Source organism: Monodon monoceros, unplaced genomic scaffold (genome assembly GCF_005190385.1).
Source record: "Monodon monoceros isolate NGI ecotype Baffin Bay Population unplaced genomic scaffold, NGI_Narwhal_1 Super_Scaffold_9, whole genome shotgun sequence".
Classification (NCBI taxonomy): Eukaryota; Metazoa; Chordata; class Mammalia; order Artiodactyla; family Monodontidae; genus Monodon; species Monodon monoceros.
In genome coordinates this window covers 52,519,384-52,542,064 of record NW_021703786.1, presented here as the reverse complement: position 1 = coordinate 52,542,064, position 22,681 = coordinate 52,519,384, and the positions used below count along the sequence as shown (strand labels likewise).

The window sequence follows — 22,681 nt, the reverse complement described above, 5'->3', positions numbered from 1 at the left end:
GGCTTTTCCTACCTGCCTTTACTGGGGAAGAACGCCCATCTGCGGGTTGAGGGTTCCTTCTGAACCTCAGTGTGGGGAGGGCTCTGAAGTAAGAGGATGTCTGGTGGGTCCTGAGCCGAGTGTTGCATTTGTCAGGGCCCCCAGGAGTCTGGTGGTGGCATTTACAGAGGCTGGGGGTCTAGCATCCCCACCCATGCAGGAGGCACAGACTGAGCACTTGGTAAAATGTTTCATTCAGTACGTCTTGTTTTCCTCCTGGAGTCAAGGCCGCAACAGAGGGCTGGTGTGTGTGTGTGTGTGTGTGTGTGTGTGTCTGGGAGGGGGGAGGTGTGAACCTGCTTCCTCGTGCCAGTTCTCTGGTTGGTTCTCCTGCGGGAGTGCCGCGAGGAAGCCGTCCTCTCCCCTGCAGATGGAGAGAAGGAAGAGAGCCCTCTGCCGTAGACTGCTGGGTGTAGCCCGTGGGTCCGGCTGTACAGCCAACGTTTGTGTATGTCCGTAGAACTCGGGTGACGCCCGTTGAGTTTACCACTCAGGGTGGTGGAGTCAAGTGAGCTGATTAGAGGGAGAAGCGTTGTAATTTTCCCCAGCCAGTCTGGGGAGACCCGTCAAATCGCTACCCCTTTGAGGTCAAGCCCAAGCTCCCCAACATCCCCAAGCATTGCGCTAATACTAAGCACTTTCCCTGCCGTGGGCGGGAAGGGAAACAAAGGGGACACTGCCTGCCGTGCAGCACCATTGTTGAGGCCCCCGTCACCCTGGGCCTTCCAAGGCCAGCTCCTGCTGAGTCCTGTACGAGGCACACAGCCCGGTAGGCGCCAGACGGACGCGAGTGTCCGCAACGCTTCATTTGTCCAGGACTCCCGCGAGGGGCGGAGTTCCCCCCCTAGTCCCGGCCCAGGCCCAGAGAGGCGGGGTCCAGAGGACCCAAAGCCGGGGCGGCGCGGGAGTGCTTGCGCTCCGCCCCACTTTGCCCTCCCGGCTTGGAGCTTCCCCGCCGCGATGCGCTAGTCCGTGCCGTCCACCAGCTCGCACAGCATGTTCTCCAAAGACGTAATGCGCTGCTCCTGGGCCTGCACCTGCTCGCGCAGGGCCTTGATCTCCTCCAGCAGCGTCTCCAGGGTGTGCTGCTGTTGGACGCAGAGGACGGAAGAGGCGGCGTTGGGCGGGGTGCGGTAGGGGGATGTGAAGATTGGGCCTGGGTGGAGCAGGGCGGGACCTTACCGACAAGGGGGCGTCGCTGGCTGACTGGCTGCGGCGGGGGCCGGGGGGCGGGCGCACGTCCAGGATGTTGCGCTTGGTGACCCGCAGCTCGCGGTGCTTGGGGGGCATGTAACCGTCCCTCAACGAGATGAGCACGGGTTCGGCGTCCTGGCCGGATAGCCATTCATCCGCTTCTAGGGCCGGTTCGGGGCCCGGCGTATCTGGGTAAAGGTCGTCTTGGAACAGGTCTGACTGCAGGTGTAGGAGGACACGAGAACGAGCAGGGTGCCAGGCCTGCTCCGCTCCTTTCCGCCTCGGAGCCCTGCCCAACCCCTCTCCCAGCCACTCACCTTGCGGGGCACAGTCATGATGATGGGTTCACACTTTCTTTCGTGCAACTTGTAGAACCTATAAGGGAGCGGGGATCGGCACACGCTCAGGCTCCGACTCCCTTAACTTTTGCCCGGGACCAAGGGGTTAGAGGCCAACACTTGCTGAGCGCCTACCATGCATTGAACTTTAAACATCCTCTGATGGGGTGTTTATCATCATTAAGAGATGAAGAAACTGAAGTTCAGAGAATGTCAAGCCTGTAGCATTGGGGCTGGCACTGGAAACAAGCCCGTATGACACCCCCCACCCCCGAAAACCCACTATTTTCCAGAGACTACACTATTGGGGAAGCCCCCGAGTCTTCCCGGATGGGACCTGGGAACAGAAGCAGGTGAGCGGGAAGGGCAAGGCTGCTGACCGTGCGATCTCGCACTTGCTGACATCCAGTCCCCGCTTGGGCATGAAGCCCATGCCCCTCTGCGGCTCCTTGCTGCTGAACGTGTTCAGGTAATGCACGAAAGGTGGTTCCTCGGTAATCTCAAAGTACCGAATGCTGCTGTCGCCCTGCAAAACCAGTCGGTTCGGAGATATGCTGGGCGGGCCCCCGATATCTCGGTCCAGCCCCCTCTTCTCCCCTCCCGGCTGCGAGCACCTTGCCACACAGGTAGACGATGCTGGAGTCGGGATCGTAGAAGGGCAGTAGGACCCCGTTGCTTGTGTCCATCTCCTGCAGTGCCACTGGCTCCTCGAAGTTGTTCTGCCCGAGCACAGGAGGCGTGACCAGCCCTGTCCCGCTCGCCGTGCCGCTCTGGATCCCCTGAAGCTCCTTTACGCTTCGTGCCCTCCCCAAAACCCACGCATTCCCAAGGCAACTCTGGTGAAGAGAGCTGCAGACCCCAGACCTGGACACCACTCTCGGTCCCCCGCACCTATATCCCCTGCACCGCCGCATGCAGTCACCGCAAACCACCCCCAGGGACTCGGCATCACCAGGCGGGGGCGCCAGCGTGGGCTCCTTCAGGCGACGCAGCAAAACTGGGCAGAGGGGTGGGTGTGAGGATGGCAGGCGCTGCAAGGAGGGCAGCAGCCTCCAGCCCTGTCCAGGTGGGCATGCCCTGCGGGTGGGGGGCGCCTGGCCCCTCTCCCGTGATGCCAGTCCCCGCGGCACACACCCCAAACGTCCAGCTGCGTTACCGGGTCCCACAGGCCCAGCTCTCGCTGGCTCATGCGGGTGAAGCCCGTGGTGAAGATATGACCCTGGCGCGTGAAGACGGCCCTCATGGGCCTCATTCCCTCGTGGGCCGCAAACCTCTCCTGGGGGGAGGGGGAGACAGGGAGAGGCGTCACCCAGCTGCCTGCCCTGGGGAGCCTGGAGGGCCGGGCAACCAACTTGCTGACTTGGGTGTGGGGGGCGGAGACAAAAGGGGTCTTAAATATTCAGTTTCCTGGCGTCTCCTGGCTGGCCCCAGGCCTGGAGAGCGCGGGCCTCTCTCTGCAGATTCTGAGCCCTTAAGCGCCCTCAGAGCAGGGGATGCCTGCGGGCTTCCCAGGGGAGCAAAGAGGCGCTTCCCAGACGGGAGCTCCCCGCTCCGCTTCAGCTGTCTTGGGCGCGGGCCACGGTCCGAGAGAGCGCTCCCAGCTGACCCAGCGAAGGAGCGAGCGCGTGCGCCCGGCGCGGCCTGGCCTACCGGGTCCCAGAGCGCGAGTTGCCGCTCACTCATCCTGCTGAAGCCGGTGCTGAGTAGCTTCCCGTCTGCGGTGAAGACGGCCCGCAGCGGGCGGGCGCCCTCGTGAGGCCGGGCTCGCTCCTGCTCGCGGGGTTAGTGGGTTAGAGTGCCCGCCGCGCCGCGCCGCCCCGCCCCGCTCCGCTCCCGCCGCGCCCGCCGCGCGCACTCCGCGCAGACGTGCACGTGCCCCGCGCATCCAGCGCCCCGCCTTAAGTTGAGGCTGGTGAGGCAGGTGCCGCCGCCCTCCCTGGGCACCCAGCTGGGGCAAACAACGCGCGAGGGTTGCCTCCAATCTCCCGCCCAGCGGGTCAACTAGGTTGGAAAGGGGCCTGCCCGCGAGCCAGTGTCAGGCTCAGGCGCCGGAAGATGGCGCTGGGTGCCGGCTGGGAGGAGAGGGGTCCGGGGGCGCAGGTTCGGTTCATGCAGGTCTGGTGGGAGGGTAGAGTTTGCAGCTTCTCCCCTCCTCAGTCACAAATCGAGCAGCCCTCCTCTGAGCTTCTGAGATGCAGGGGAGGGGAGGGAACAGGAGTGGGGCTGAGAATTGCGGGCTGGGGGCTTACTTAGGGCAGGGGCTGTGGTTGCAGACACGGCGGGGCAGGGCTGGTGTCTGGGGTTGAGGTGGAGGAGGTGAGAGCTGGGACGAGGGGCTCAGGGGGTTGTGGGTACAGAGGCCTGACAGCTGCTTCCTGGGGCAGGGGTTGGGACGCAGCCAGGCTAGACACTCACCGCCACCACCTGGCCCTTGCGGGGGTCGATGATGCGCAGGGTCTTGTCCTTGCAGGTGGTGGCTAGCAGCCTCCCATTGCTGTTCCAGCACACGCTGTGGATGACGTCCGGGTGTATGTCGTCTAGACTCAGAAGCACCTCCCCAGTGCCCACGTTCCAGATGATGATCACATTGTCACCACCTGCCCAGAATGGCCAGGCACCGTCACCTGGCCCTGCCTTTGCCACTCCCCACACCCCCCGATCTATGGTAGGGACCCCTCCCTAGGCCCCCAGACCTGCACTGAGCAGGACATTCCGGGCAGTGGGGTGCCAGGAGAGGATGCCCACACGTTTGGAGTGGCCCTCGAGTGTGAGGATGGGTTCTGTAATGTTGCGCATAGGGGTATAGTCTGGAATCTGCCACACCTAGATAGAAGGAAAAGGCATAGGGTAGGTGGGGTGAGGAGCCCACTTTGTCACTCTGCTCTTCCCTTACTTCCCCCACCCCCCTTCCCCAGGGTCAAGTGCAGGACAAGATGTGATGGTGCCCACATGGGGCAGAAGCAGCTGGGAGCCAGGAGGTGGCACTGTCAGCTTTCCAGAGACCTGCCTACTCACACGAGCAGGGAGACTTCAAAGCACTGCCCCCCTGCTCTTCAGGCCCCAAGGTAGCCATGGCTAAAATTAGTCCTAAGCAGTTCATCCTGGGAGGGGGCGGACATGTAGCTAAAAATAGCCTGGGAGCTGGACAGGGCAGGGCCCTGGAACTCAGCACCTCCCTCACCACCTTCTGCAGCAAAGCGAGGCAGCCCTCCCTGCTTCCCCTGCCCAACAGCCCAGCAGCATCCGCCTGGCTCCTACCATGATGGTGGTGTCATCTGAGGCACTGGCGATGACGTTGTCATTGTGTGGGCACCAGTCGATGTCCAGCACAGGGGCAGTGTGCCCAGTGACCAGTGGGTAGTTCTTATCCACTCGCCCTGTCTGCAGGGGTCAGAGAGGGAGATGTGGGGCCACTGTCCTGTGTGTTTTCAGGGGGTGGGGAGTGGATCTGTTTACATCTCAATTCTCTATTTTCTGTTTTCTCTTTGCAGAACCCACCCCCTTTCTGCTCTTCCAACCCCATCCGGCCCACTTCCTCTACTTCACGGAAGACAGAGTTGAAGTCATTTCACATCAGGGAATCAGACACAGAGAGGTAAGATAACTTAACCAAGGACACACAGCAAGATACTGGTAGAGCCAAGACTTGACTTAGTCCAGCGCTCTTCTAAAAACATCTACTTGGAGGAGACTGTTCTTGGGCCTGTTCCCCCAACTGAAATGTCCAGGGGAAGCCCCTGGTGGAATAGGTCAAGGTAAGATGCAATGCAGTGCTTGACAGTCCTTTCCCAGCCACAGTTGGCAGATCTCCCCCTTGTCAATGGCTTTACCTTGGAACCACAAGCAGCAGGCATTCCTTGTGCCTGCCGTCTCCCAACCTGAGCTGGGGCCCATCTATTTTTAATCTTTATGGTATGTTTGTGGGGGCTCTGAGGCCTTTGCAGGGGCTGGCATCAACCCAGACCAGGCAGTAGGGGAGAGGGGTGGCCGTGTGGCATTGGAATGGCACTTGTACTGGGGGAGGAGGTGGCTCCAGCTGAAATTTGAGCCCAGGGGATGATGTCCTTGGATGGTGTCTGCATTGTCCTGGAGTGAGTCACTGGCTATTGCCAGGCCTCATCCTGACCTTGCCACCTGTGGGGCCTCCCCTAACAAGGTGTAGGAGCCGGAATCCAGGTCAAGGTCATGCCTTGGAGTGGCCATCCTGTGGGTAGAGATGGCTGAGGGGCTTGAGGCTACTCAGTAAAGGTGCTGGTCATTGCCTGGCCCCCATCCCTGGAGTAGAGGGGGCTCTGGCCTTATATGTCATGTCCCCTGGCCCTTTGCTCTCATTCTACCTCACTGCAAGAACCAGAATGGGGGAGATGGCCAAGAACTCCTTAGATAGAGCCTGACCCTGTCCTCAGTGTGCTGCTCCGGGGTGTGATTTAATCCAATGCTCACCCTGGGCTGCATACAAAAATCCTGACACCAAAAACATAAGGGGTGTGGCATCAGGAGAGATAGGAACAGAATCTGGCCAGCTTCTGTCTCCACTGCTTCCCAACTATCCATCACCCGCTCCTGGTCCCTGCTGGGAACAGGGTGCTGCATGGAGAAGGGATGGGCTGTGAGTAGGTGGGGGCCGATGTGATGCTGCTGTTCTAGGAGGGGTGACAGAGCCTCCCAAGTGGTCCCTGAGTGATTGGGGAGCAGGGAGCAGTCAGTCCACATAGACTGCCCTCCTGACTGAGGAATGGAACTAGGTGAGAACACAGGCTGCTATCAGGAGTCCCCAGGAGTCACAGCCAGTGTCCTCCACCTGCTTCCCTCCCCTCATCTCTCACCTTGGCCAGAGGCAGGACGATGAAGGCACCTCCACCTCCAGCCTCCACAATAATGGCCAGGAATTTGGGGTTGACGGCACAGAAGGAGCTGTCCCATGTGACCTTGGACACACGGATGTCCTCGTAGGCCTGGTCAGCCTTTGCTGCCTGTCCAAACACATGGCGGAACTTGCTCTGCCGAACCACGCGCCGGCTCATAGCTGGGGGCAGAGATGGAGGATCTCGGTGCCCAAATTTTGGTCCTTAGTCCCGTAGCTGTGGGAGGGAGGGAGGAAGAGTTGGGGGAGTGGCAAGTGAGAAGGGTTATCTGACCAAGAGTCAGCTATAAATTAATACAGAGTCTGGTCCTAGAAGCAGGGAGTTTTCTTCAAGGTGATGTATGGGAAAGTTCTTTGCTTAGTTCGAGGGGCTAGGATTTGGGGCCTGACTTCTCCTTAGACAGCCAGGCTGGGGGGACAGTGGAGCCTGACTGGGCCTGAAAGCTTCCTGGAAGTTGAAGTGGTTTGGGGAGGAGCCTCAATGCCAGGCTGCCCTCCCGCTGCCAGGCTTGGATGAGCATCTCTTCACGGAAGTGGTATATCTCCCAGAGGCATCTCGTCCAGAATCAGAGGCTTTGGCTCTTTAAGGCCATTTGTGGGGCTAGGACTGCAGCCACTCAAGATCCTAAACTCAGCATCTGTGGCATAGTTTAGGTGGATGGGGTTTTGCCTTTTTCTAAAAATCTGCCAAGGAGAAGTTCCTCCTGTTAGCTCACCTGAGTTCTTCCTGCTACTGTTTTCATCATTTTCCTCCCAATTGGTCCCTGAGTGATTGGGGAGCAGGGAGCAGTCAGTCCACATAGACTGCCCTCCTGACTGAGGAATGGAGCCTCCCAATTGGTCCCTGAGTGGGGGGGGGGGACACAGTGTAAGGTGGATCTCTCCTCCTCCCACTTCTCTCTGCACTGGCTTCTCTAAGAGGCCCTCACCAGTGTGTTCTGGCTTTTGCCGGCCATATTTCAGCCCCCCTTCTCCTCTGGGTCCTCTCTCCTACTAAATTCTCTTGGGGGTGGGGTCCTCGACCCCCCTCCCCTCGGCTTAGAGCCAGATTTTCAGGAGTGGAGTAGGGAGGGCGAGGTGCCTTTTCTCCCGCTTGGGGCTTGAGCTAAGCTCTTCCCCAGGAGACACACCGAGCTCTTCCAAAGCCCCAGCGACTGACTCCAGCCCCTCCCCAGCCCCGGGCATCCTTGTGCCCTTCAAGACGCTTCTGCGGCTCCCGGCCTGAGGCCCGGCCTCCCCGCACCCTTCTCCGGCCTCCTGCCCTGGCAGTGCGTTCTTGCGAGACGAGGTGTCTGCGCCCTGCGGGCGCGCGGGCCGCTGTTCGGCCAAATATAGACACCAAGTCCGCCCAGCCCGGGACCGAATTTGGCGGCGGGTAGGGGGGAGGGGGCGCAGACCTCTGTCCCCTCCAAACACCCCGCCCGCTTCACTGGCTGCGGTGGCGGCGGTGGGGGGGTGGGTACCTGGTCCTGAGCCGGCCGAGGGGCGCTCACGCTGCGACTTCTCTGCGGAGGGGGTTGGGGCTGCGCTGGGGACCAAGGGAGGCGTCAGGGCACCGGAACTGCCTCTCCTGGTGTCCGCGGCGTCTGGGGCCCGGGCGTTCGGCTGCGCGCTCCGGCCTCTGCCTGCGACTCTCGGGGCCGGGCGTCGCTGCAGTCCCAGCTGCCGCTGCCATCAACCTGCGGAGGCGGACTTAGGGCAGGGGCGGGGTCACATAGGCCCCGCCCCCTCCAGCGGCGGGAAAGTCGAGTGCTGCAGACTCTGCGCGGCCAGTCCGCGGGCCTTCGAGAAGCGTCAAAAGTAATTCTGCGTGTGTGCGCCGGCTGTGCGCGCTCCTCCGCGCTCCGCGCCTAGCGGGTGGGCTGAGGAAGCCCAGGTTCCCAGACCCAGAGCTGGGCGCTGAGAGAGGGAGCCTACGAGGGGGCGCGCTCCCCTCAGAACCGGCGGCCGAGCAAGATAAGATGCCTTCACGCTGCATGCCTGCTGCAATCACACTCCCAATTTAGACCATACCGGCGGGCCGGGGCTGTGGGACTGCACGTCCAGACACCCCTGAGGAGAGGTCCTGGAAGATGCTCTGGGCGCCCTTGGATGAGGGCCTAGGCTGGCCCAGGGCAGCTGTGAGGGTACCCGACAGGGGCCTGTGAATGTTACTGTTATTAATAGCAATAGCGACCACTGACACTGTACTAGGCACTTCACCCCGTTAGAGAGGATTCCACGGAACAGGGCACAAAGCAGCCTAAAAACCGGTGATAGGGGTGTGGGAGGAAAAAAAAGTGAACACCAGGTTCAAGGGAAAGCGGCTGGCACGGGTCTTTTATTTTTTTTTAGATAAATTTATTATTTATTTTATTTATTTATTATTTTTGGCTGCGTTGGGTCTTCGTTGGGTGGGCTTTCTCTAGTGGACACGAGGCATGTGGGATTTTCCGGGACCAGGGCTCAAACGCATGTCGCCTGCATTGGCAGGTGGATTCTTAACCACTGCACCACCAGGGGAGCCCTGGCACGGGTCTTTTAGACACTCAGCCTGACTCCTAAAGTCTTGAGGGCCTTGTTTGAATTGGTGCCCGACTGTGTTCCAGGGAAGCCCCTGCCCCCTCCCACTCCCTTCCAGACCCGCGGATCTGAGTATTGACCAGGGTTAAGGAGGAGACAAAAAGAAACCTGATCAGAATGCAGCCAGTGAAGAGCTAGTCCCTGTAGCTGCTGTCTTTCCAGTGCTCACCCACTGCCTGGATTTCTTCCTTTGGATCATAAGGCCCTGGAGAGCAGCAGGGGACCGGTTATTACTTCTCACTCTCCAGGACACACCTGGAAATCAATGGAACACAGCCTTCCAGAGGGTAGAGATTAGCATTGGGGGTAAAGGGAGGGAAGGTGGTGGGAACCTCAAAGGCCCTCACAAGGCTTGTTTCTCAGGAAGAGTCCAAGTATTCAGTGGCTTGTGGGGATCAGAACCAGAAACTGTTACAGGTGCCCCAGAGATAATTATGGCGTTGGTGGGGGGGGGGGCATGAGGGTAGATGAGGAATCTCCCTTTTACCTGAAGATTCCAGGCACATGATTAGGAGGAAAAGACCTGAGTGACTCAGTAGCTCCTTAATAACAATAGCTAGACACTGTACTCAGGGCTTTACACATATTAATTCCATTCTGATAATAGTCTTCTGAGATGGGTACCATTATTACCCCTATTTTACAGGTGAGGAAACTGAGGCACAAAGAGGTTAAATAGCTTTTGCGTCACTCAACTGGTAGGTAGTACAGCTGAGATTCTTACCCAAGAGGTCTGGTGTCTGTGTCCAGCTTTTCAGCACCATGCATTTTTGTCTCTCCCTGAAGGCCACCTTATCTCACAAGTGCTGATATTGAAAGATACGCTGTGGCACAGAGGAAAGGATGCCTATGCTGATTACAAAGCTGGAGTTTCAGCCGTTGCTCAGTCACCCTATTTTTTCAGCTTTTCTGGGCTGTAAAGCGAAAAGGGCTGGGTCAGGTGCTTTTCAAGTCTGCACCACTTGTTGGCAGAGAAGGGATTTGACATGCTGTCTCCTACCCTGAAACGGCAGTTTTTCTTCTCCCATCTCCTTTTCTCCTCTTTAAAGAGAGCCAGGTACTCCATTCTAGAGGTAAGGGTCTGGGACTAGGAAGCAGGAATCCTTTCTTTCCCTCCCTCCCTCCCTTCCGTCCATGTTTGGCTGCGTTGGGTCTTAGTTGCTGCACGCGTGTGGTGCGTGGGCTTCTCATTGTGGTGGCTTCTCTTGTTGCAGAGCACCGGTTCTAGGCATGCGGGCTTCAATAGCTGTGACACACGGGCTCAGTAGTTGTGGCTCGCAGGCTCTAGAGCGCAGGCTCAGTAGTTGTGGCGCATGGGCTTTGTTGCTCCACGGTATGTGGGATCTTCCCGGACCAGGGCGCGAACCCGTGTCCCCTGCATTGGCAGGCGGATTCTTAACCACTGCGCCACCAGGGAAGCCCAGAAGCAGGAATCCTTCAATCCATTCTGCCTTCAGTTCCATGACCTGGGTGGGGGGGTGGTTGCTCTCCAGGTACAAGAGCAGGAACTTACAGGTGTTGTTTAGAGCTGGCATGGCTCAGCCCTGCCCTCTAGCCTTCTTCTGGCTGCCAAGGCCTGGCAGAGCTGGGGGTAGGTGGAGCCAAGGCACAAAGAGCCAATCAGTGGAAGAAGCTACTTGGACTTGGTGCTTTCCCTTGCTGTTTGCATTTGAACTGTTACCCATCTGAATAGCAATCCATAAAAGATAGGCGTAGACTTCATCTTTCATAAAGCCATTTTCTGGAAGAGGTGGCCTGGCAACTTAGACATGATTTGGTCCATTTGCTTTGGCTAGAAAGCCATGACTGATCAGGGTCAGGGACTCCAGGCACCCCTAGAATATTTTGTGAAATGACCTTGCCTTCACCATCATGCACTCTGGCACTCCAGCCAGAGACCAGTGGTGTGCCCATCTCATTTGATATGGACGATCCAGACTGAAGCAGGCTGACTTAATTTTAGTTCAAGGCAGTGTTTTCTCTGGAAACTGAGCTTTCCCTAGATAGTAGGGCTGCTTTATATGTGATGGATGGCACCACTAAATATCTCATGATGGGTCTGTGGAGGGGTGGGAGAAGTGGAGACCCCTCCCCCCCAGCCTGTTTTTGTTTGTTTTTGTTTTTGGCCATGCCGCAGGGCTTGCGGGATCTTAGTTCCCTGACCAGGGATTGAACCCGCGCCCTCGGCAGTGAAAGCACGGAGTCCTAACCACTGGACCACCAGGGAATCCGCACCGCCCCCCCACGCCCGTTTTAGGGAACTGCTGTTTGGCCCCATCTCTCTTCCTCTACCACTGACATCAAGTGCTTCTCTTCTCTTCTAATGATGGGAGAGGGTTAAGCTTATACTTCTTTGGAAAGCCATGCCCTGTTTCTAGAAACCTTTCAGTGAACTGAGGTGCCTTGTGCCGAAAGCTTGTGAACTCTATCTTGTTAATGTCCAGAGAAGTCACCTACCCAAGAAATCCAGTCTCTGCTGGGGCGCGTCGCGGCAGCTGTCCCAGAACACTTTGTACCACAGATGGTGGCGGAATTTTGGTCCCTTTGCTTATTCATTCTCCTAACGTTCAGGTGGTGGCTTTGGCAAGAGCCTCTTTGACCAGGCAAGTTCCCAGCGTGGTCACTTGATTGGAGCCACACTGTCTGAAATAATCTTTAGTGATCCCATTTCCCATTCAGTCTTCATTTTGTGAGAGGTAGAAAGTTATATTTTTTCCCAGAGCTCAGCTCTCTCCTAAGGGAGGGAGATCAATCAATGGGAATTGCATCATGTTTACCATCAGTGTTCTCTTCCAATTCCTCCACCTTTAAGCAACCCCCTCTTTTGTTGCACTTGATCAAGTACACGTTTCATCTTCAAAATAAAAATTTATTCAATCTGTAACAAGAACATTGAATCTGCACGTTTGCACACAAGTTCACATTTAAAAACAGCGGAGCACATCAGTAATAAAAAAAACCTATGATACAAGTGGAACATCCCAACCACCAGGAAGATTAAGGAAGGAGATGAGACCACTCTTTATATTCTGCTTCAAATGCCTCAAAAAGGTCCCAGAGATTCCAGGGAGCACCTGCTTTATTTAATAAAATGTGAGCATAAAAGTTTGGGGTGGCCTGGGGCAAAGGTAACAGTCAGTGGGAGAGTCTTTTGGACTTGTTTTCTACATTTAGAACAAGTCCTACAAAATTAAAGTAGAAAGAAAGAAAGAAAAGGCACCTTAAGCTATGCCAAGCAAACCAAATTCCAATAAAACATAAAAACCAAACAGTTCCCTGTGGGTTTACTGATTGGGAAACACTTCAGGGCCAGTTACCCAGCTTCCAGACTGGGTCACCAGCTTGAGTTAAGCCCTGGGCGTTAGCTCTCCACGTGTGCACAGGATGCTGCCGCCAGTGTTGCTGTGAGGACACAGATGGCAGCACTAGTCATACACCCCTTGGGACATCTTCAAGCTGATGAGGGATGATTCCAGTTTAGAAATCCTGTCCCAGATCTCTGGGGCACTGAGAAAGTGAGGCTGGTTCTCTTTTTTCATAGCAGGAGCCAGGCGCAGGCACCCTCCACTTCCAGGCCAGAAAAGTACAGAAGCACCTTGCAATAGCTCTCCATGGCATCCAGGGACCCCAAGCCCTGGAGAAGGGTTAGGAGTGTGCAGCTTCCTGCTTTGGTAGCAGGAGGCTTTTTCCTGATATAGCCGTCGGATGAGTCGTGGCAGCAAATACACTTATGCCTAATACATGCCTTAATCTTTTAGTTTGGAAGGGAAAACAAATCCAAGATGTTTTTAAGTTGGATTGGTGCTGAAATAGCTAAAATTTCATCTCATCTACCATCAAAAAGCAAAACAAAATTAGACAAAAACGACACTAGCCATTCACCATTACAACCATCACTATAAGACACACCATCACTGAGGAAATGATGAATATTTCCATACAGAGTGTTGGATGGGAGTGCAAGACACAGATGGAAGTCAGCTCCAGGTTTTCCCCACTTACCCATAAGGCTGACCTTGCTCAGTGTGAGGACTCACAGGATGGCCAGGGCTGGGTGCCTGGAGGAGGAATCTGAGTGGCCATCAAGATGATGCACGTTTTAATATTCACAATGTAAACAAAATATCCACAAACAGTTCAAAAAAGCCAAAGAATGGCTTTATTTAAAAAATTTAAAATGCCCTTGAAAGAGACCCTTTTTGCATAATGCTTTCTTAAAAAAAAAAAAAAATAGAGAGAGAGAGAAACAGTTCCCACAAAAACATCTTTACCAAACATGGCTAGATCACTTCAGAACTGAAATCCTCAGATGGAACAAATGAAGATTTCTGTGAGCTGCTATGTCTCAGAAGCTTCAGGTCTATCCAAGAGCCATCTGTCTGGGGCCCTTTAGCAGGAAGGGACCTCAGAGCCTGGGCTGTCTTCCTCAGGCTGTCCTTGGGGCTCTTGGTAGTTCCCAAAATGAGAAAGAGGAAACACCAGTTGGGATAAAGGTACAGAACCAGGAAAATGCTAGATAAAGAGCCTGAAGCGGCTGAGATGTTAGGAATGATCCTAAACATTCGGAATTTGAAAGGCAACCAAAATGAGGAGAGATGAATATTACTACACTACGGTACTGTGTATCTGCTATAGTACAAACTACTCCTAAGTGTTTCTAAAATCAAAAAGGGGGTTTCTCTCCTTCCTACTGACCAGGTAACCATCCAGATTACAGCTCAAAATCTGTGTGCTCCTGGGGCTTTTACCCCATGCACCACCGTGTTACTTTTTACACACACACACACACACACACACGCACCCCTCCAGAATAATTTTGAGTCAGACTATGGTGGTTTTCAAAATAAAGAGAGGCACTGAGCGAGAGGTCCAAACTTTTCCTACTCATCTCTGTCAATCCACCAGACCTGCTGTTTCGGGCCTGGCTTTTCCATGAACAGAAAAGGGAAACAGGCCACCTGAGATTATCCGTTTGAAGAGAATCAAGTTTAGAAAGTTCTTGATAGGCCGTCATGTACTTCCCCTGGACAGTGCTCAGCTACATAAATAGCACAAGAACAGTTTTGGGAGTCTGAGGGCTAGCAAAACCCTATGGCATGGCTGAATTACAGACCTTGTGTAGAGAATGTTTATTTAGGCAGGTAAATTAAATGATAAAAAGTATAATTATTTAAAAAAAAAAGGCAGAGCAAGACCTCCTCTACTCTTTAAAAAAAAAAAAAGATTTTGTTTTTCTTCACAGCGTTTGAGGTTCCCCCACTCCCAATCTTTGTTGTTCTTTAATGCAGTGAGAGTGAGCATTAAACACAGTGGCCGGGAAAAGAAGAGAGAACAGTGCAACACTGTCGACCCTGTGTGTACTTCTTAATGTGAGGGATGTCACCATCTCAAGGGATTAACTGAGTGGACGCTACTCTCTTAACCTCCATGCAAAGCCTCCTCTTCCCACCCCTGCCACAGTTTCCTCTCCTTTCGCCAACATATTGGTGACAGAACTGCCTCAACAAGAAAGGGCAGTTTAGATGGATGAGCCCTGGAAATTCATAACCCTGTCCTGCAAGCCTCCTCACACTGGAACATGCCACCTAGTAAAACGTTTTACAACACATTAAATATCCTGGAGTCACAAAGCTGTGTGGATGACACATTTGAACATTTAAGGAAACTATTTAGGGACAGCACAGGTACATATCATTACTACACCATAAAAACACTTAGAGCAGGAGGTTTCTGTCCAATCTGCCTCCTGGCAGCGATGTCAGACCCAACTACGGCCTCCACCCGGCAACTGGGTTCACAGCTCCTCTTGAACACGTACGAGTGGCCTCAGTCCACCTTTTCTCTCTCCTTTGGGTCACCATACCACCTGTCCTCAACGAACTCTGGCCTCTGACATCACTTTGACAGTCTGTGCATCCTTTTCCTCTAAGTGCTGTGATGAACCCCAAACCTAAATCTTAGGTCTGTGCTCGGTCAACCTCTCAGCAATGGGGACAACCACCAAAGCAAACAGGAAGCAAATTTGCAAACCTCTTCAGTTTTGATGAGCTGCAGTGGTGTTCCATTCCAAGCTAAATATGTTTTCTGTAAGAAGCTGAAATAGGCTTGTTTACGGCAGGTGCTCCTGTGTTAAGGACCTCCACAATAGCAGCAAAGCAACAGCATCCTAAACGCGGTCATTTAAGGGTGCCTGCCCTTGGCCAAGGCCTCCCTGCAGCCCTTCAGCCTAATCCATTAGGAGCTTCCACCCTGGGCAGCGGTAACACTCACATATACTCCCTGGCTCTGGTTCAGCTAGTGGTGAACAACGTTCTGGGATTTCAGTCTCAAAGAGAAATCAGCCTTCAGTCAAACTGTGATCTAATGGGAGCCTTTAGGGGTTTCTCTGAGGAGGAAGTTACTAACACATAATTTGGCAGGAGCTGGTGATTAGAAGTCTCCATTTTAAAAAAAACCACCATCAATATACACTCTGCAGATTCCTACCAACACCCATCAACCTTATTTCTGTGGTGTCCGTATGTTTTCCAGTTGCAGCTTTACTATTTCTTAAAATGGGTAAGTCAAAAAGACCCTACAACATACAACATTAACAACAAAACAATGTAAGAAAGTGACAACATTATGTACATAAGTACTGTGTATAAACTAGAGAAATGACAAATCTTCCAGGAAAAGGAAAACAAAAACTTATGTCAAGTGTTAACAGTGATAATATTAAAAAGAAAACTTTGCATTCAATGGAGGTTATACATATGTAATGTAACAATTCAAATACCTACAAAATTAAAAAAAATAGGCAGCACTGGGAGAAACAGCATGAGGGAGGAAAATAAATTGGAAAAAATATGGCCATTAAACTTAGAAGGCCCACAGAATTATTCAAGTAACGAAAGGGTTAAAACCCTACATATGTATTCATTTTACAAGAACACACTGACTTTTAACTGCTGTTTTTCAAACTTGTCCCTATTGTGTTTTAGTTGGGAGAATGCTGCAGGGCACATTTCCAGGGGATGGGGGGGGTGGGGTAGGATGACCACCTGTGTGGAGCCCATCCACCTGGAAGATACTGGGCAGTGGTGGCCTCTCCACCCCCAATTTCACCTCCTTCTCTTCTTCTGCTCTCCTCTAGAGAGGACCTCTCAAAAATCCTTTGGAGTTCATTTTAAATTTAATAAAATTATTTGCTTGGGGTAAAAAAGTATTTGCTTGATAAGTTTACAAAGCCAGCCAATCATGCCTTTTTGTAATGATACACTCTGGAGACCAGGAGAAATGAATTCTGGAAGACCCTCTTTGAGAGCAAAGCAGAACCTGCCCATTTCGGCAACTCCAAGGGGCTGGGGCTGGGGCTGGGGCTGGGGACCAAGTCTGAGAGCACGCTGACGTTGGGCTGCCCCCTTCAGTGAATTCAATGCATCAGGTCTGGAGACCTAACCATCATCACACAGGCCTGGGGCAGCATTTCCAATTCCCAGCTTCAACCCCACCTTCCCCATCTGCTTCCTTCCTCAAGCAAGCAAGCATGCCTTCCCTCAGGGGGCAAAATGAGGAGCAGGTGGCAGTAGACTGAAAAACAGCAATTTGCCTTTGATAAAGGTGTTCTTTGAAAATGAGTATTTTTTGAGGTTTGCATTTTCCAAAAATAAAAAATGATAAAATGGTCTTGCCGTCCAAATCAAACTCTCTCTCTCTCTCACACACACAGAGGAAAAAACCAAACCCTGCATGCGCCAGGAACAGTAAAATGACCAAAGTATTATAAAATTAACCAATAAAGTGCATGTTCCTTACATATTACACCTGCCCCTTTTACAAACATTTCTTTCAGAAAGTCACATGTAGAGGCTCAGAATCACATGGTATTATAGAAGGGGTTGGTTGTCCGTTTTTTATCATTTACTTTTTTCAGTCTCCTTAGGGGGTGAGTTCTGCCGTGCTGCTGACGGGGCACTACAGCCAGCCCTGGAGCTGGGCCTGCACCCTGCAGTCCCTGGGTCTGTACCAAAGGAAGGCCTCCTTCAGAACTAGTCAATTCAGGTCCTGCCCTGGGGAGCAAACACTGCTGACTGGAACCAAATTCTTTGGCATACTGTACAAGGGGCCTCTCCACCAGCTTGCTCTGTGCGATACACTCTGTTGTTTTGAGTTGCTCTATGAAACACTTGGTGGGCTCTAGGTTCTGGGGAGCATCTGGGTTTTCTGGGGGCTCCTGGGCCTCCATTCCCGAGCCCATTCTGAGGAAGGGCTGAAGCCGTTTGAGATGAGGGGACTCAGAGCAGATAGGCCCCCTCTCCGGTAAACAGTCTTTACAGAGGTCCAGGTAACCTAACTTGGCGAGGGAAGCTGAACGCCTCATTTGCGATGGTTTGGGGAGCCCTACCTGGGAAATCTCTCGGGACTCGATTTCTTTAGCGCGTTCCTTCACCCCACTGGGGCTGTGACTGAGACCCTTTATACCATCACTACTAGGGCTGTGTGGGAGTTGACAGGCTACAGGTGATGGGTCCAGTTTTTCTTGCTGCTCCCCAACACTGTTACCGAGTCTGCTAATTAAACACAGGTCTTCGCTACTTAACTGGGAGCCCTGATATGGCACTTCACTGCCCCTGGAGAGGGGGCCCTCCTGACTTTCCTCCCAGCTGCCCTTCTCCGCAGAGGGCTCATTGTCTGTGGTGCTGCTTTGCTCTGTGAAGCCTTCCAGGTGAACCACTGTCTGGGGATGCAGGTAAGCCAAGCTGTCACCAAGTACGTGGGTTGAGTGACTGACAAAAGGCGCTGCCGTTTCCAGGGCAGCTGCTGGGCTGTTGCCCCAGTCTCCAGGGCTGCTCAGGGTGGGGGCTGGGTGGGCGGGCCTGCCGTGCTCAGGCTCGGGAGAGGAAGAGTGAGGCAGAGGTAGCGCTCTGGGGTGCAGAGAAGCCTGGTCGGGGCTCAGTGTCTGGTTCAGATTTTCATCCAGCGCACAGAGGATAGTGATGGACTCCTCCACTTTCACTTTCCTCAGTCCCTGCTCCCCACTCTTTTCGCTGGTGGCTGTTTCCCCCTCTGGCCCGTGATCAGGTGTCGTGACTGTGTGGGTGTATTCAATGATTTCTATCTTCTTGGGAAGAGGCAGAGGGACTGCTGGTGTCTCAGGTCCCTGGCATGAGACCAAAGTCCTCTGCTCCTTCAGGACTCCTTCCTGCTGTGTTCTGGGACCTGACCCTGGGCACTTCTGAGGAGCTGGCAACAGGTGAGACTCCGGCAGCTCGGGTGCTGGAACGATGGCATGCTGCTCAGAATGGGGTAGGGAGCCAGCCTCAGACCCACTGCATTTCCCTTTGCCCTTGCTCATCTCTGGTTCCCTGGGGACAAATGCATGTTCTAGGGTGGCTTCATCACTCCTCCCTTTTGATGCCTGATCTGCCACAGAAGAAGAATCATTCTTGGAATTCTTACGAGTGGACAACGAGGCACAAGCAGGGGCAGCACCGTGCTGCTCCTGCTCCTGCCGCAAGCGTTCCTCAAACTCCAAGGTGGCTCGCCTCACGGACCCGGGGCACCACTTGGCACCCGGGGGCATCCCTGGGCCCCAGAGCTCTAGTTCCCCCTCAGCTGGTTCCTCTTCTTCCAACTCTGTGGTGGATGAGTGTGCCACTGGGCACCCTTCTGGCTCCCACTTCCCTGAGTCTTTGGCTAGTTCAGGCTGGGCTGTGCAGGAACCTCCACTCTGCTCCAGATTTCCAGGTTTGTTCTCTGCGGCTTGGGCCCTCTCAAGGGGCAGCTCATGGACGATGTGCTTCTTTGGTGTATGGCATGGAATGGATAGGATGTCGCCTTTCACTTGAATCTGTCCAACTCCTTGACTGATGGATTCAATCTCAGTGACGATTTCTTTGACTGAAATTGCATTTTCTGAGTGAGACTGCATGAAGATGTCTGGGCTGACCAGTTCTGAGATTGCCTAAGAAGAGAAAACAGTGAGATGGTTATGGCAAACTGTAATCTAATTGAAAATGCCAGATTTTTTGCTTACTAATCCTCTGATCCAGGAGAACCTTCTGGCTCTCTGAGGACACAAATCATGGAGTGCCTGGGACTGTCCTCTGCCTGGGGTTGTATTCTGTTTTGTTGTACAAGAAAAAACCAGATTCATCAAAGGCAGAGATACAAAATTAGTCATAGGTTGTGTCACTGTCTAGTAAACTTGTGTTCTGTTGACTCAAATAGGATTCTAATCCAGTATCTTGCTCCAAAAGTAAACAGCAAGTAGCCTTGGAGGCTCCTATAATCCTTATTTTCCTAAGAACATAAGCCTTCAGGATTTAGGCCATACTGGGGTAAATGAAACCTTTCCTCTCTAGCCTATCCCCTTCCAGTTTGATCCTAACTTGGTTCAAGCGGAAGAGTTCCACTGAAGGGCTCAGTGGCCACCTTAAATATGCCCAGTGTTAGAGGAAGCTGGATGTCTGATTTGGAGACTCACTGCTCTCTTCTGTCCTTTGTCTTGCCAGCTTTCGTCCACATCCTCCCACTGCTTCTCCCAGCAGCCGCATCCCAGCACATGGGGGCACTCTATATCTGACTGCACAGTTCCTAGGTTTCACATGGCTTCTTCCTTGGCTTATGCAGCCACGTGCCTGAGCAAACTTAGAAACTGCGAATCTGACATTTTAGTGTTCCACCAGTTACATATTCCCAGATGGGTTTAGAACAAGGCCAAAGAAAACTGGCCAATGCAAAATCAAGTCCTACTGTAAAAAAATAAGAATTTCAAAATTTAGAAATGGCCCTTGGACATCTCTTAAAGCAACATCATTATGACCATCAATCTACTTTGTTAACATTTTTATAAACCTTCAAGGTACAGTATTTCCCTAGGAATTGTTCTTGTCTTTCTCCTTCAAAAAGAGTCAGAGCTAGTACAAACTAACAAGATCAGTTATGCCTTTGGGAGAAATCTGCTGGGACATCAGGCAGAGGCAAACTTGCCAAGGCTGGGAGAGAAGCCACAGCGGGCCCAGTGTGTGCATGGGCTGCGGAGAGAGTGCTCATATGACCAGAACTTTGCAGAAAAGCTATTTCTGTCAGAGCCACTACATCCATTAGTCCAAAGGACAGCTCAGGCATTCTGATTTTCCCAGTAGAAACGAAATAGAGGCATAGCTTTTGGGGAGAGGAGAAGACAGAAGCAGAGGCAACAACTGCCCTGGGGTAGTTAAGAAGAGAGAGAACAGATGAGGACTGAACGAGGTGGTAAATATAAGTAGACAGCAATCAGGAGATGTCAAGAATCTAGTCAGCTCCACTGAAATCGTGAAATGACTTCATTTATGTTAGAGTAAATCTGTCCCCACTTGCTTCCCAATTACTGTATTATCCTGACATAAGATACCATTGTTTAAGATGCAACCCCATTTCAAAAGTCAAAATGAGAATAAGTGTGAGTCTTAGAGTTGATGATATATAGTAATTCTTTCCCTGGTCTGAGACGGCTCATAAGAACTCATGCCACTGAGACGAATCTTGGGATTCTGTCTGCTCCCAAATCATTTCCCCAAACCACCCCTCAATTCTTGAATACCACAGCGTCTGCAATGAGGAACAATTCAGAGATGTTATTAATAGCAAGAACTCAGCATGGGAATCAGTTGCTACTCCAACAACTATTAACACACGTCTAGTCTTCGAATTTTCTGAGGCAGAAAGAATTTCCCAAACAAATCCATCCTCTCAGAGAGACACACGTCTCACTCAGGCAACAGATCAGTCCCTGGCACCTCACTGTTGGTGAGATTTGATCTGAACTGCGGAGGTCCACAGGGGACCTTCTCCTTGGTCAGGCAGGACATTTGTTTTGGCTAATCCCTTCTTCCCTCATCCCCTCTCAGAAGTGCTTCCAATGACACCAAAAGCCTGGAAAGATAAATTCCTTGAAAGGCAACTGATTTAGAAAAATATTTAAACCCTAAATTTTCACGCCAGACTGTCTCTCTCACATCGCCTTCCTAAATCTTTAGCAACATCAAAAATAGAGAGAACATAGCAGAGTCCCAAATATTTTGTCATTAAAGAGAACTTCATTAGGCATAGAACCATAAAGACAGTTTTTACCTTTGACTGTTCCTCATCTATTGAAGATTCTTCAGATGCATGGGGAGTATTACTCAGAGAGCTGCTTCTCTGGTCATCAGCGGTCGCTTCGGAAGGGGCTACTTCGACCACTGACAGTCGACAGCTCTCGCTCCTTCCTCCACCCAGTTCCTCCATCCTTGAGTGAGAAAAAGATCGGGCCCGGGTTTCTTGGGAAAGCTCTACAAACTTCTCTAGCGCGCTGAAAAAGTCAATGCGATCTGTACTGAAATCTGAGACTTCAGCCTGGCAACTGGGTTGGGGGCTCGGTGAGTCAGGATCAGGGGACATGGGGAGATCTTTCAGGCGGGATGTCAATTCTTCCATGGGCAGTAAGTGGACGTTCATGTCTGCTTTCAGTGCGTCTGTCTCCAAATCTTCCACTGTTAAGTCTGGGAACTTGTTGGCCATTTCTGGGTCCTGTCCAGGTTGGATTAAGGCTTTGGATGCATGGCAGTTGTCAAGAGGGAATTTTGATTCATTGAGACAACACCCTGATGAGCATCCATTGATGTCATTTAGGTTTAATTCATCTTCAATCTGTCCGGCATGAAATTCCCTAGAAGTAAACTCCAAGCAGATCATTCTTTCTTTGGTACACAGGCCTTTCTGATTTTCATCCTGTGGGACGACATGTTCCACAAAGACGGGAGGTATGGGTGGGTGACTCTCCATGGTCTTGACCTCGGCAATCTGGTCTGCTGAGGTGGTGATCTCCTTCTTGTTGAGTTCTAGTCCTGCTTTGCAGATGGGCTCGTGGTGGTCCGAGAGGTCACTATCTGAATGAGATCGCCAGAGCTTGTTATGCCGCTGTTTGCTGTGGAGGACATACATAGGAAATGCCTTACTCTGGTTTGTGAAAACAATCAATACCCTCCCAGGAAACCGCTCCCAGATAAACTTAAAACTTAACCTGCAAGATGCTTTGTTAATGCCCAATGGAAGTAGGTAATCAACAGTTGAAAAGAGGCTCAATTTCACTAACAGCAAACAAAAAAAACAAATGAATATGAGATCTGATTTTTTACTATCAGACTTATAAGAGCTAAGATAGTTGTTAACAGCCAGTGTTGATGATGGTTTGGTCAAACTAGCCCTCTCATAATACACAGTTGATAGGAGTGTGAACTGTAGAATTTTAAAGAATGAAATCTGGCAATAGCTCTCAAAATCTAACCCTTTAAACAGCAACTCTCCCTTTAAAATTTTTACTTGGAGAAATACTACTACATAAGTGCACAAAGCTATACATATAAGGATGTTTACTGTAATACTGCAACACCAAAAAAAATTTATTTAAATTATAGTCCATACACTTATATGAGGCTATTAAAAACAGTCAAGGGGACTTCCCTGGTGATCCAGCGGGTAAGACTCCGCTCTCCCAATGCAGGCGGCCCGGGTTCGATCCCTGGTCAGGGAATTAGAGCCCACATGCCGCAACTAAGAGTGTCCTCATGCCGCAACTAAAAGATCCCGTGTGCCACAACTAAGACCCAGTGCAGACAAAATAAATAAATAAATATATTTTTTAAAGTTAAAAAAAAAAACAACAGCCAAATATTTTAGT

General features: G+C 52.2%; 2 protein-coding genes across 8 annotated transcripts in view; both read right to left on the bottom strand.

Moving 5' to 3' along the window:
* Nucleotides 1–3: 3 nt before the first annotated feature.
* CORO6 (coronin 6) lies at nt 4–8,108 on the bottom strand. 3 transcript variants are annotated; one of them, XM_029210917.1, is made up of 12 exons: nt 7,899–8,108; nt 6,398–6,652; nt 4,830–4,952; nt 4,265–4,394; nt 3,987–4,168; nt 3,222–3,341; nt 2,706–2,847; nt 2,186–2,568; nt 1,952–2,097; nt 1,551–1,608; nt 1,222–1,452; nt 4–1,127 (listed from the first exon to the last, which is right to left on the bottom strand). In XM_029210917.1, exons 2-12 carry the CDS (start codon nt 6,593–6,595, stop codon nt 1,005–1,007), a joined length of 1,836 nt encoding a protein of 611 aa, XP_029066750.1. In that variant the 5' UTR covers nt 6,596–6,652; nt 7,899–8,108; the 3' UTR covers nt 4–1,004. The 3 variants fall into 3 exon arrangements, with proteins under 3 accessions (XP_029066750.1, XP_029066748.1, XP_029066749.1); XM_029210915.1 differs by lacking the exon at nt 3,222–3,341 and having other exon boundaries at nt 2,186–2,290; nt 2,728–2,847; XM_029210916.1 differs by lacking the exons at nt 3,987–4,168; nt 4,265–4,394; nt 4,830–4,952; nt 6,398–6,652; nt 7,899–8,108 and having other exon boundaries at nt 2,186–2,290; nt 2,728–2,847; nt 3,222–3,712.
* Nucleotides 8,109–11,852: 3,744 nt separating this feature from the next.
* The window catches only part of SSH2 (slingshot protein phosphatase 2), a 245,111-nt gene continuing 234,282 nt past the window's right edge, over nt 11,853–22,681 (bottom strand). For 3 of the 5 annotated variants that reach the window (XM_029210906.1, XM_029210908.1, XM_029210907.1), the window contains 2 exons: nt 21,094–21,928; nt 16,856–18,943 (listed from right to left, as the gene is read on the bottom strand). In XM_029210906.1, the coding sequence (XP_029066739.1) occupies nt 16,856–18,943; nt 21,094–21,928 (2,923 nt within the window). Of the gene's footprint in view, nt 18,944–21,093; nt 21,929–22,681 lie in introns of all 5 variants that reach the window. The other 2 variants (XM_029210905.1, XM_029210909.1) reach the window with 1 other exon arrangement.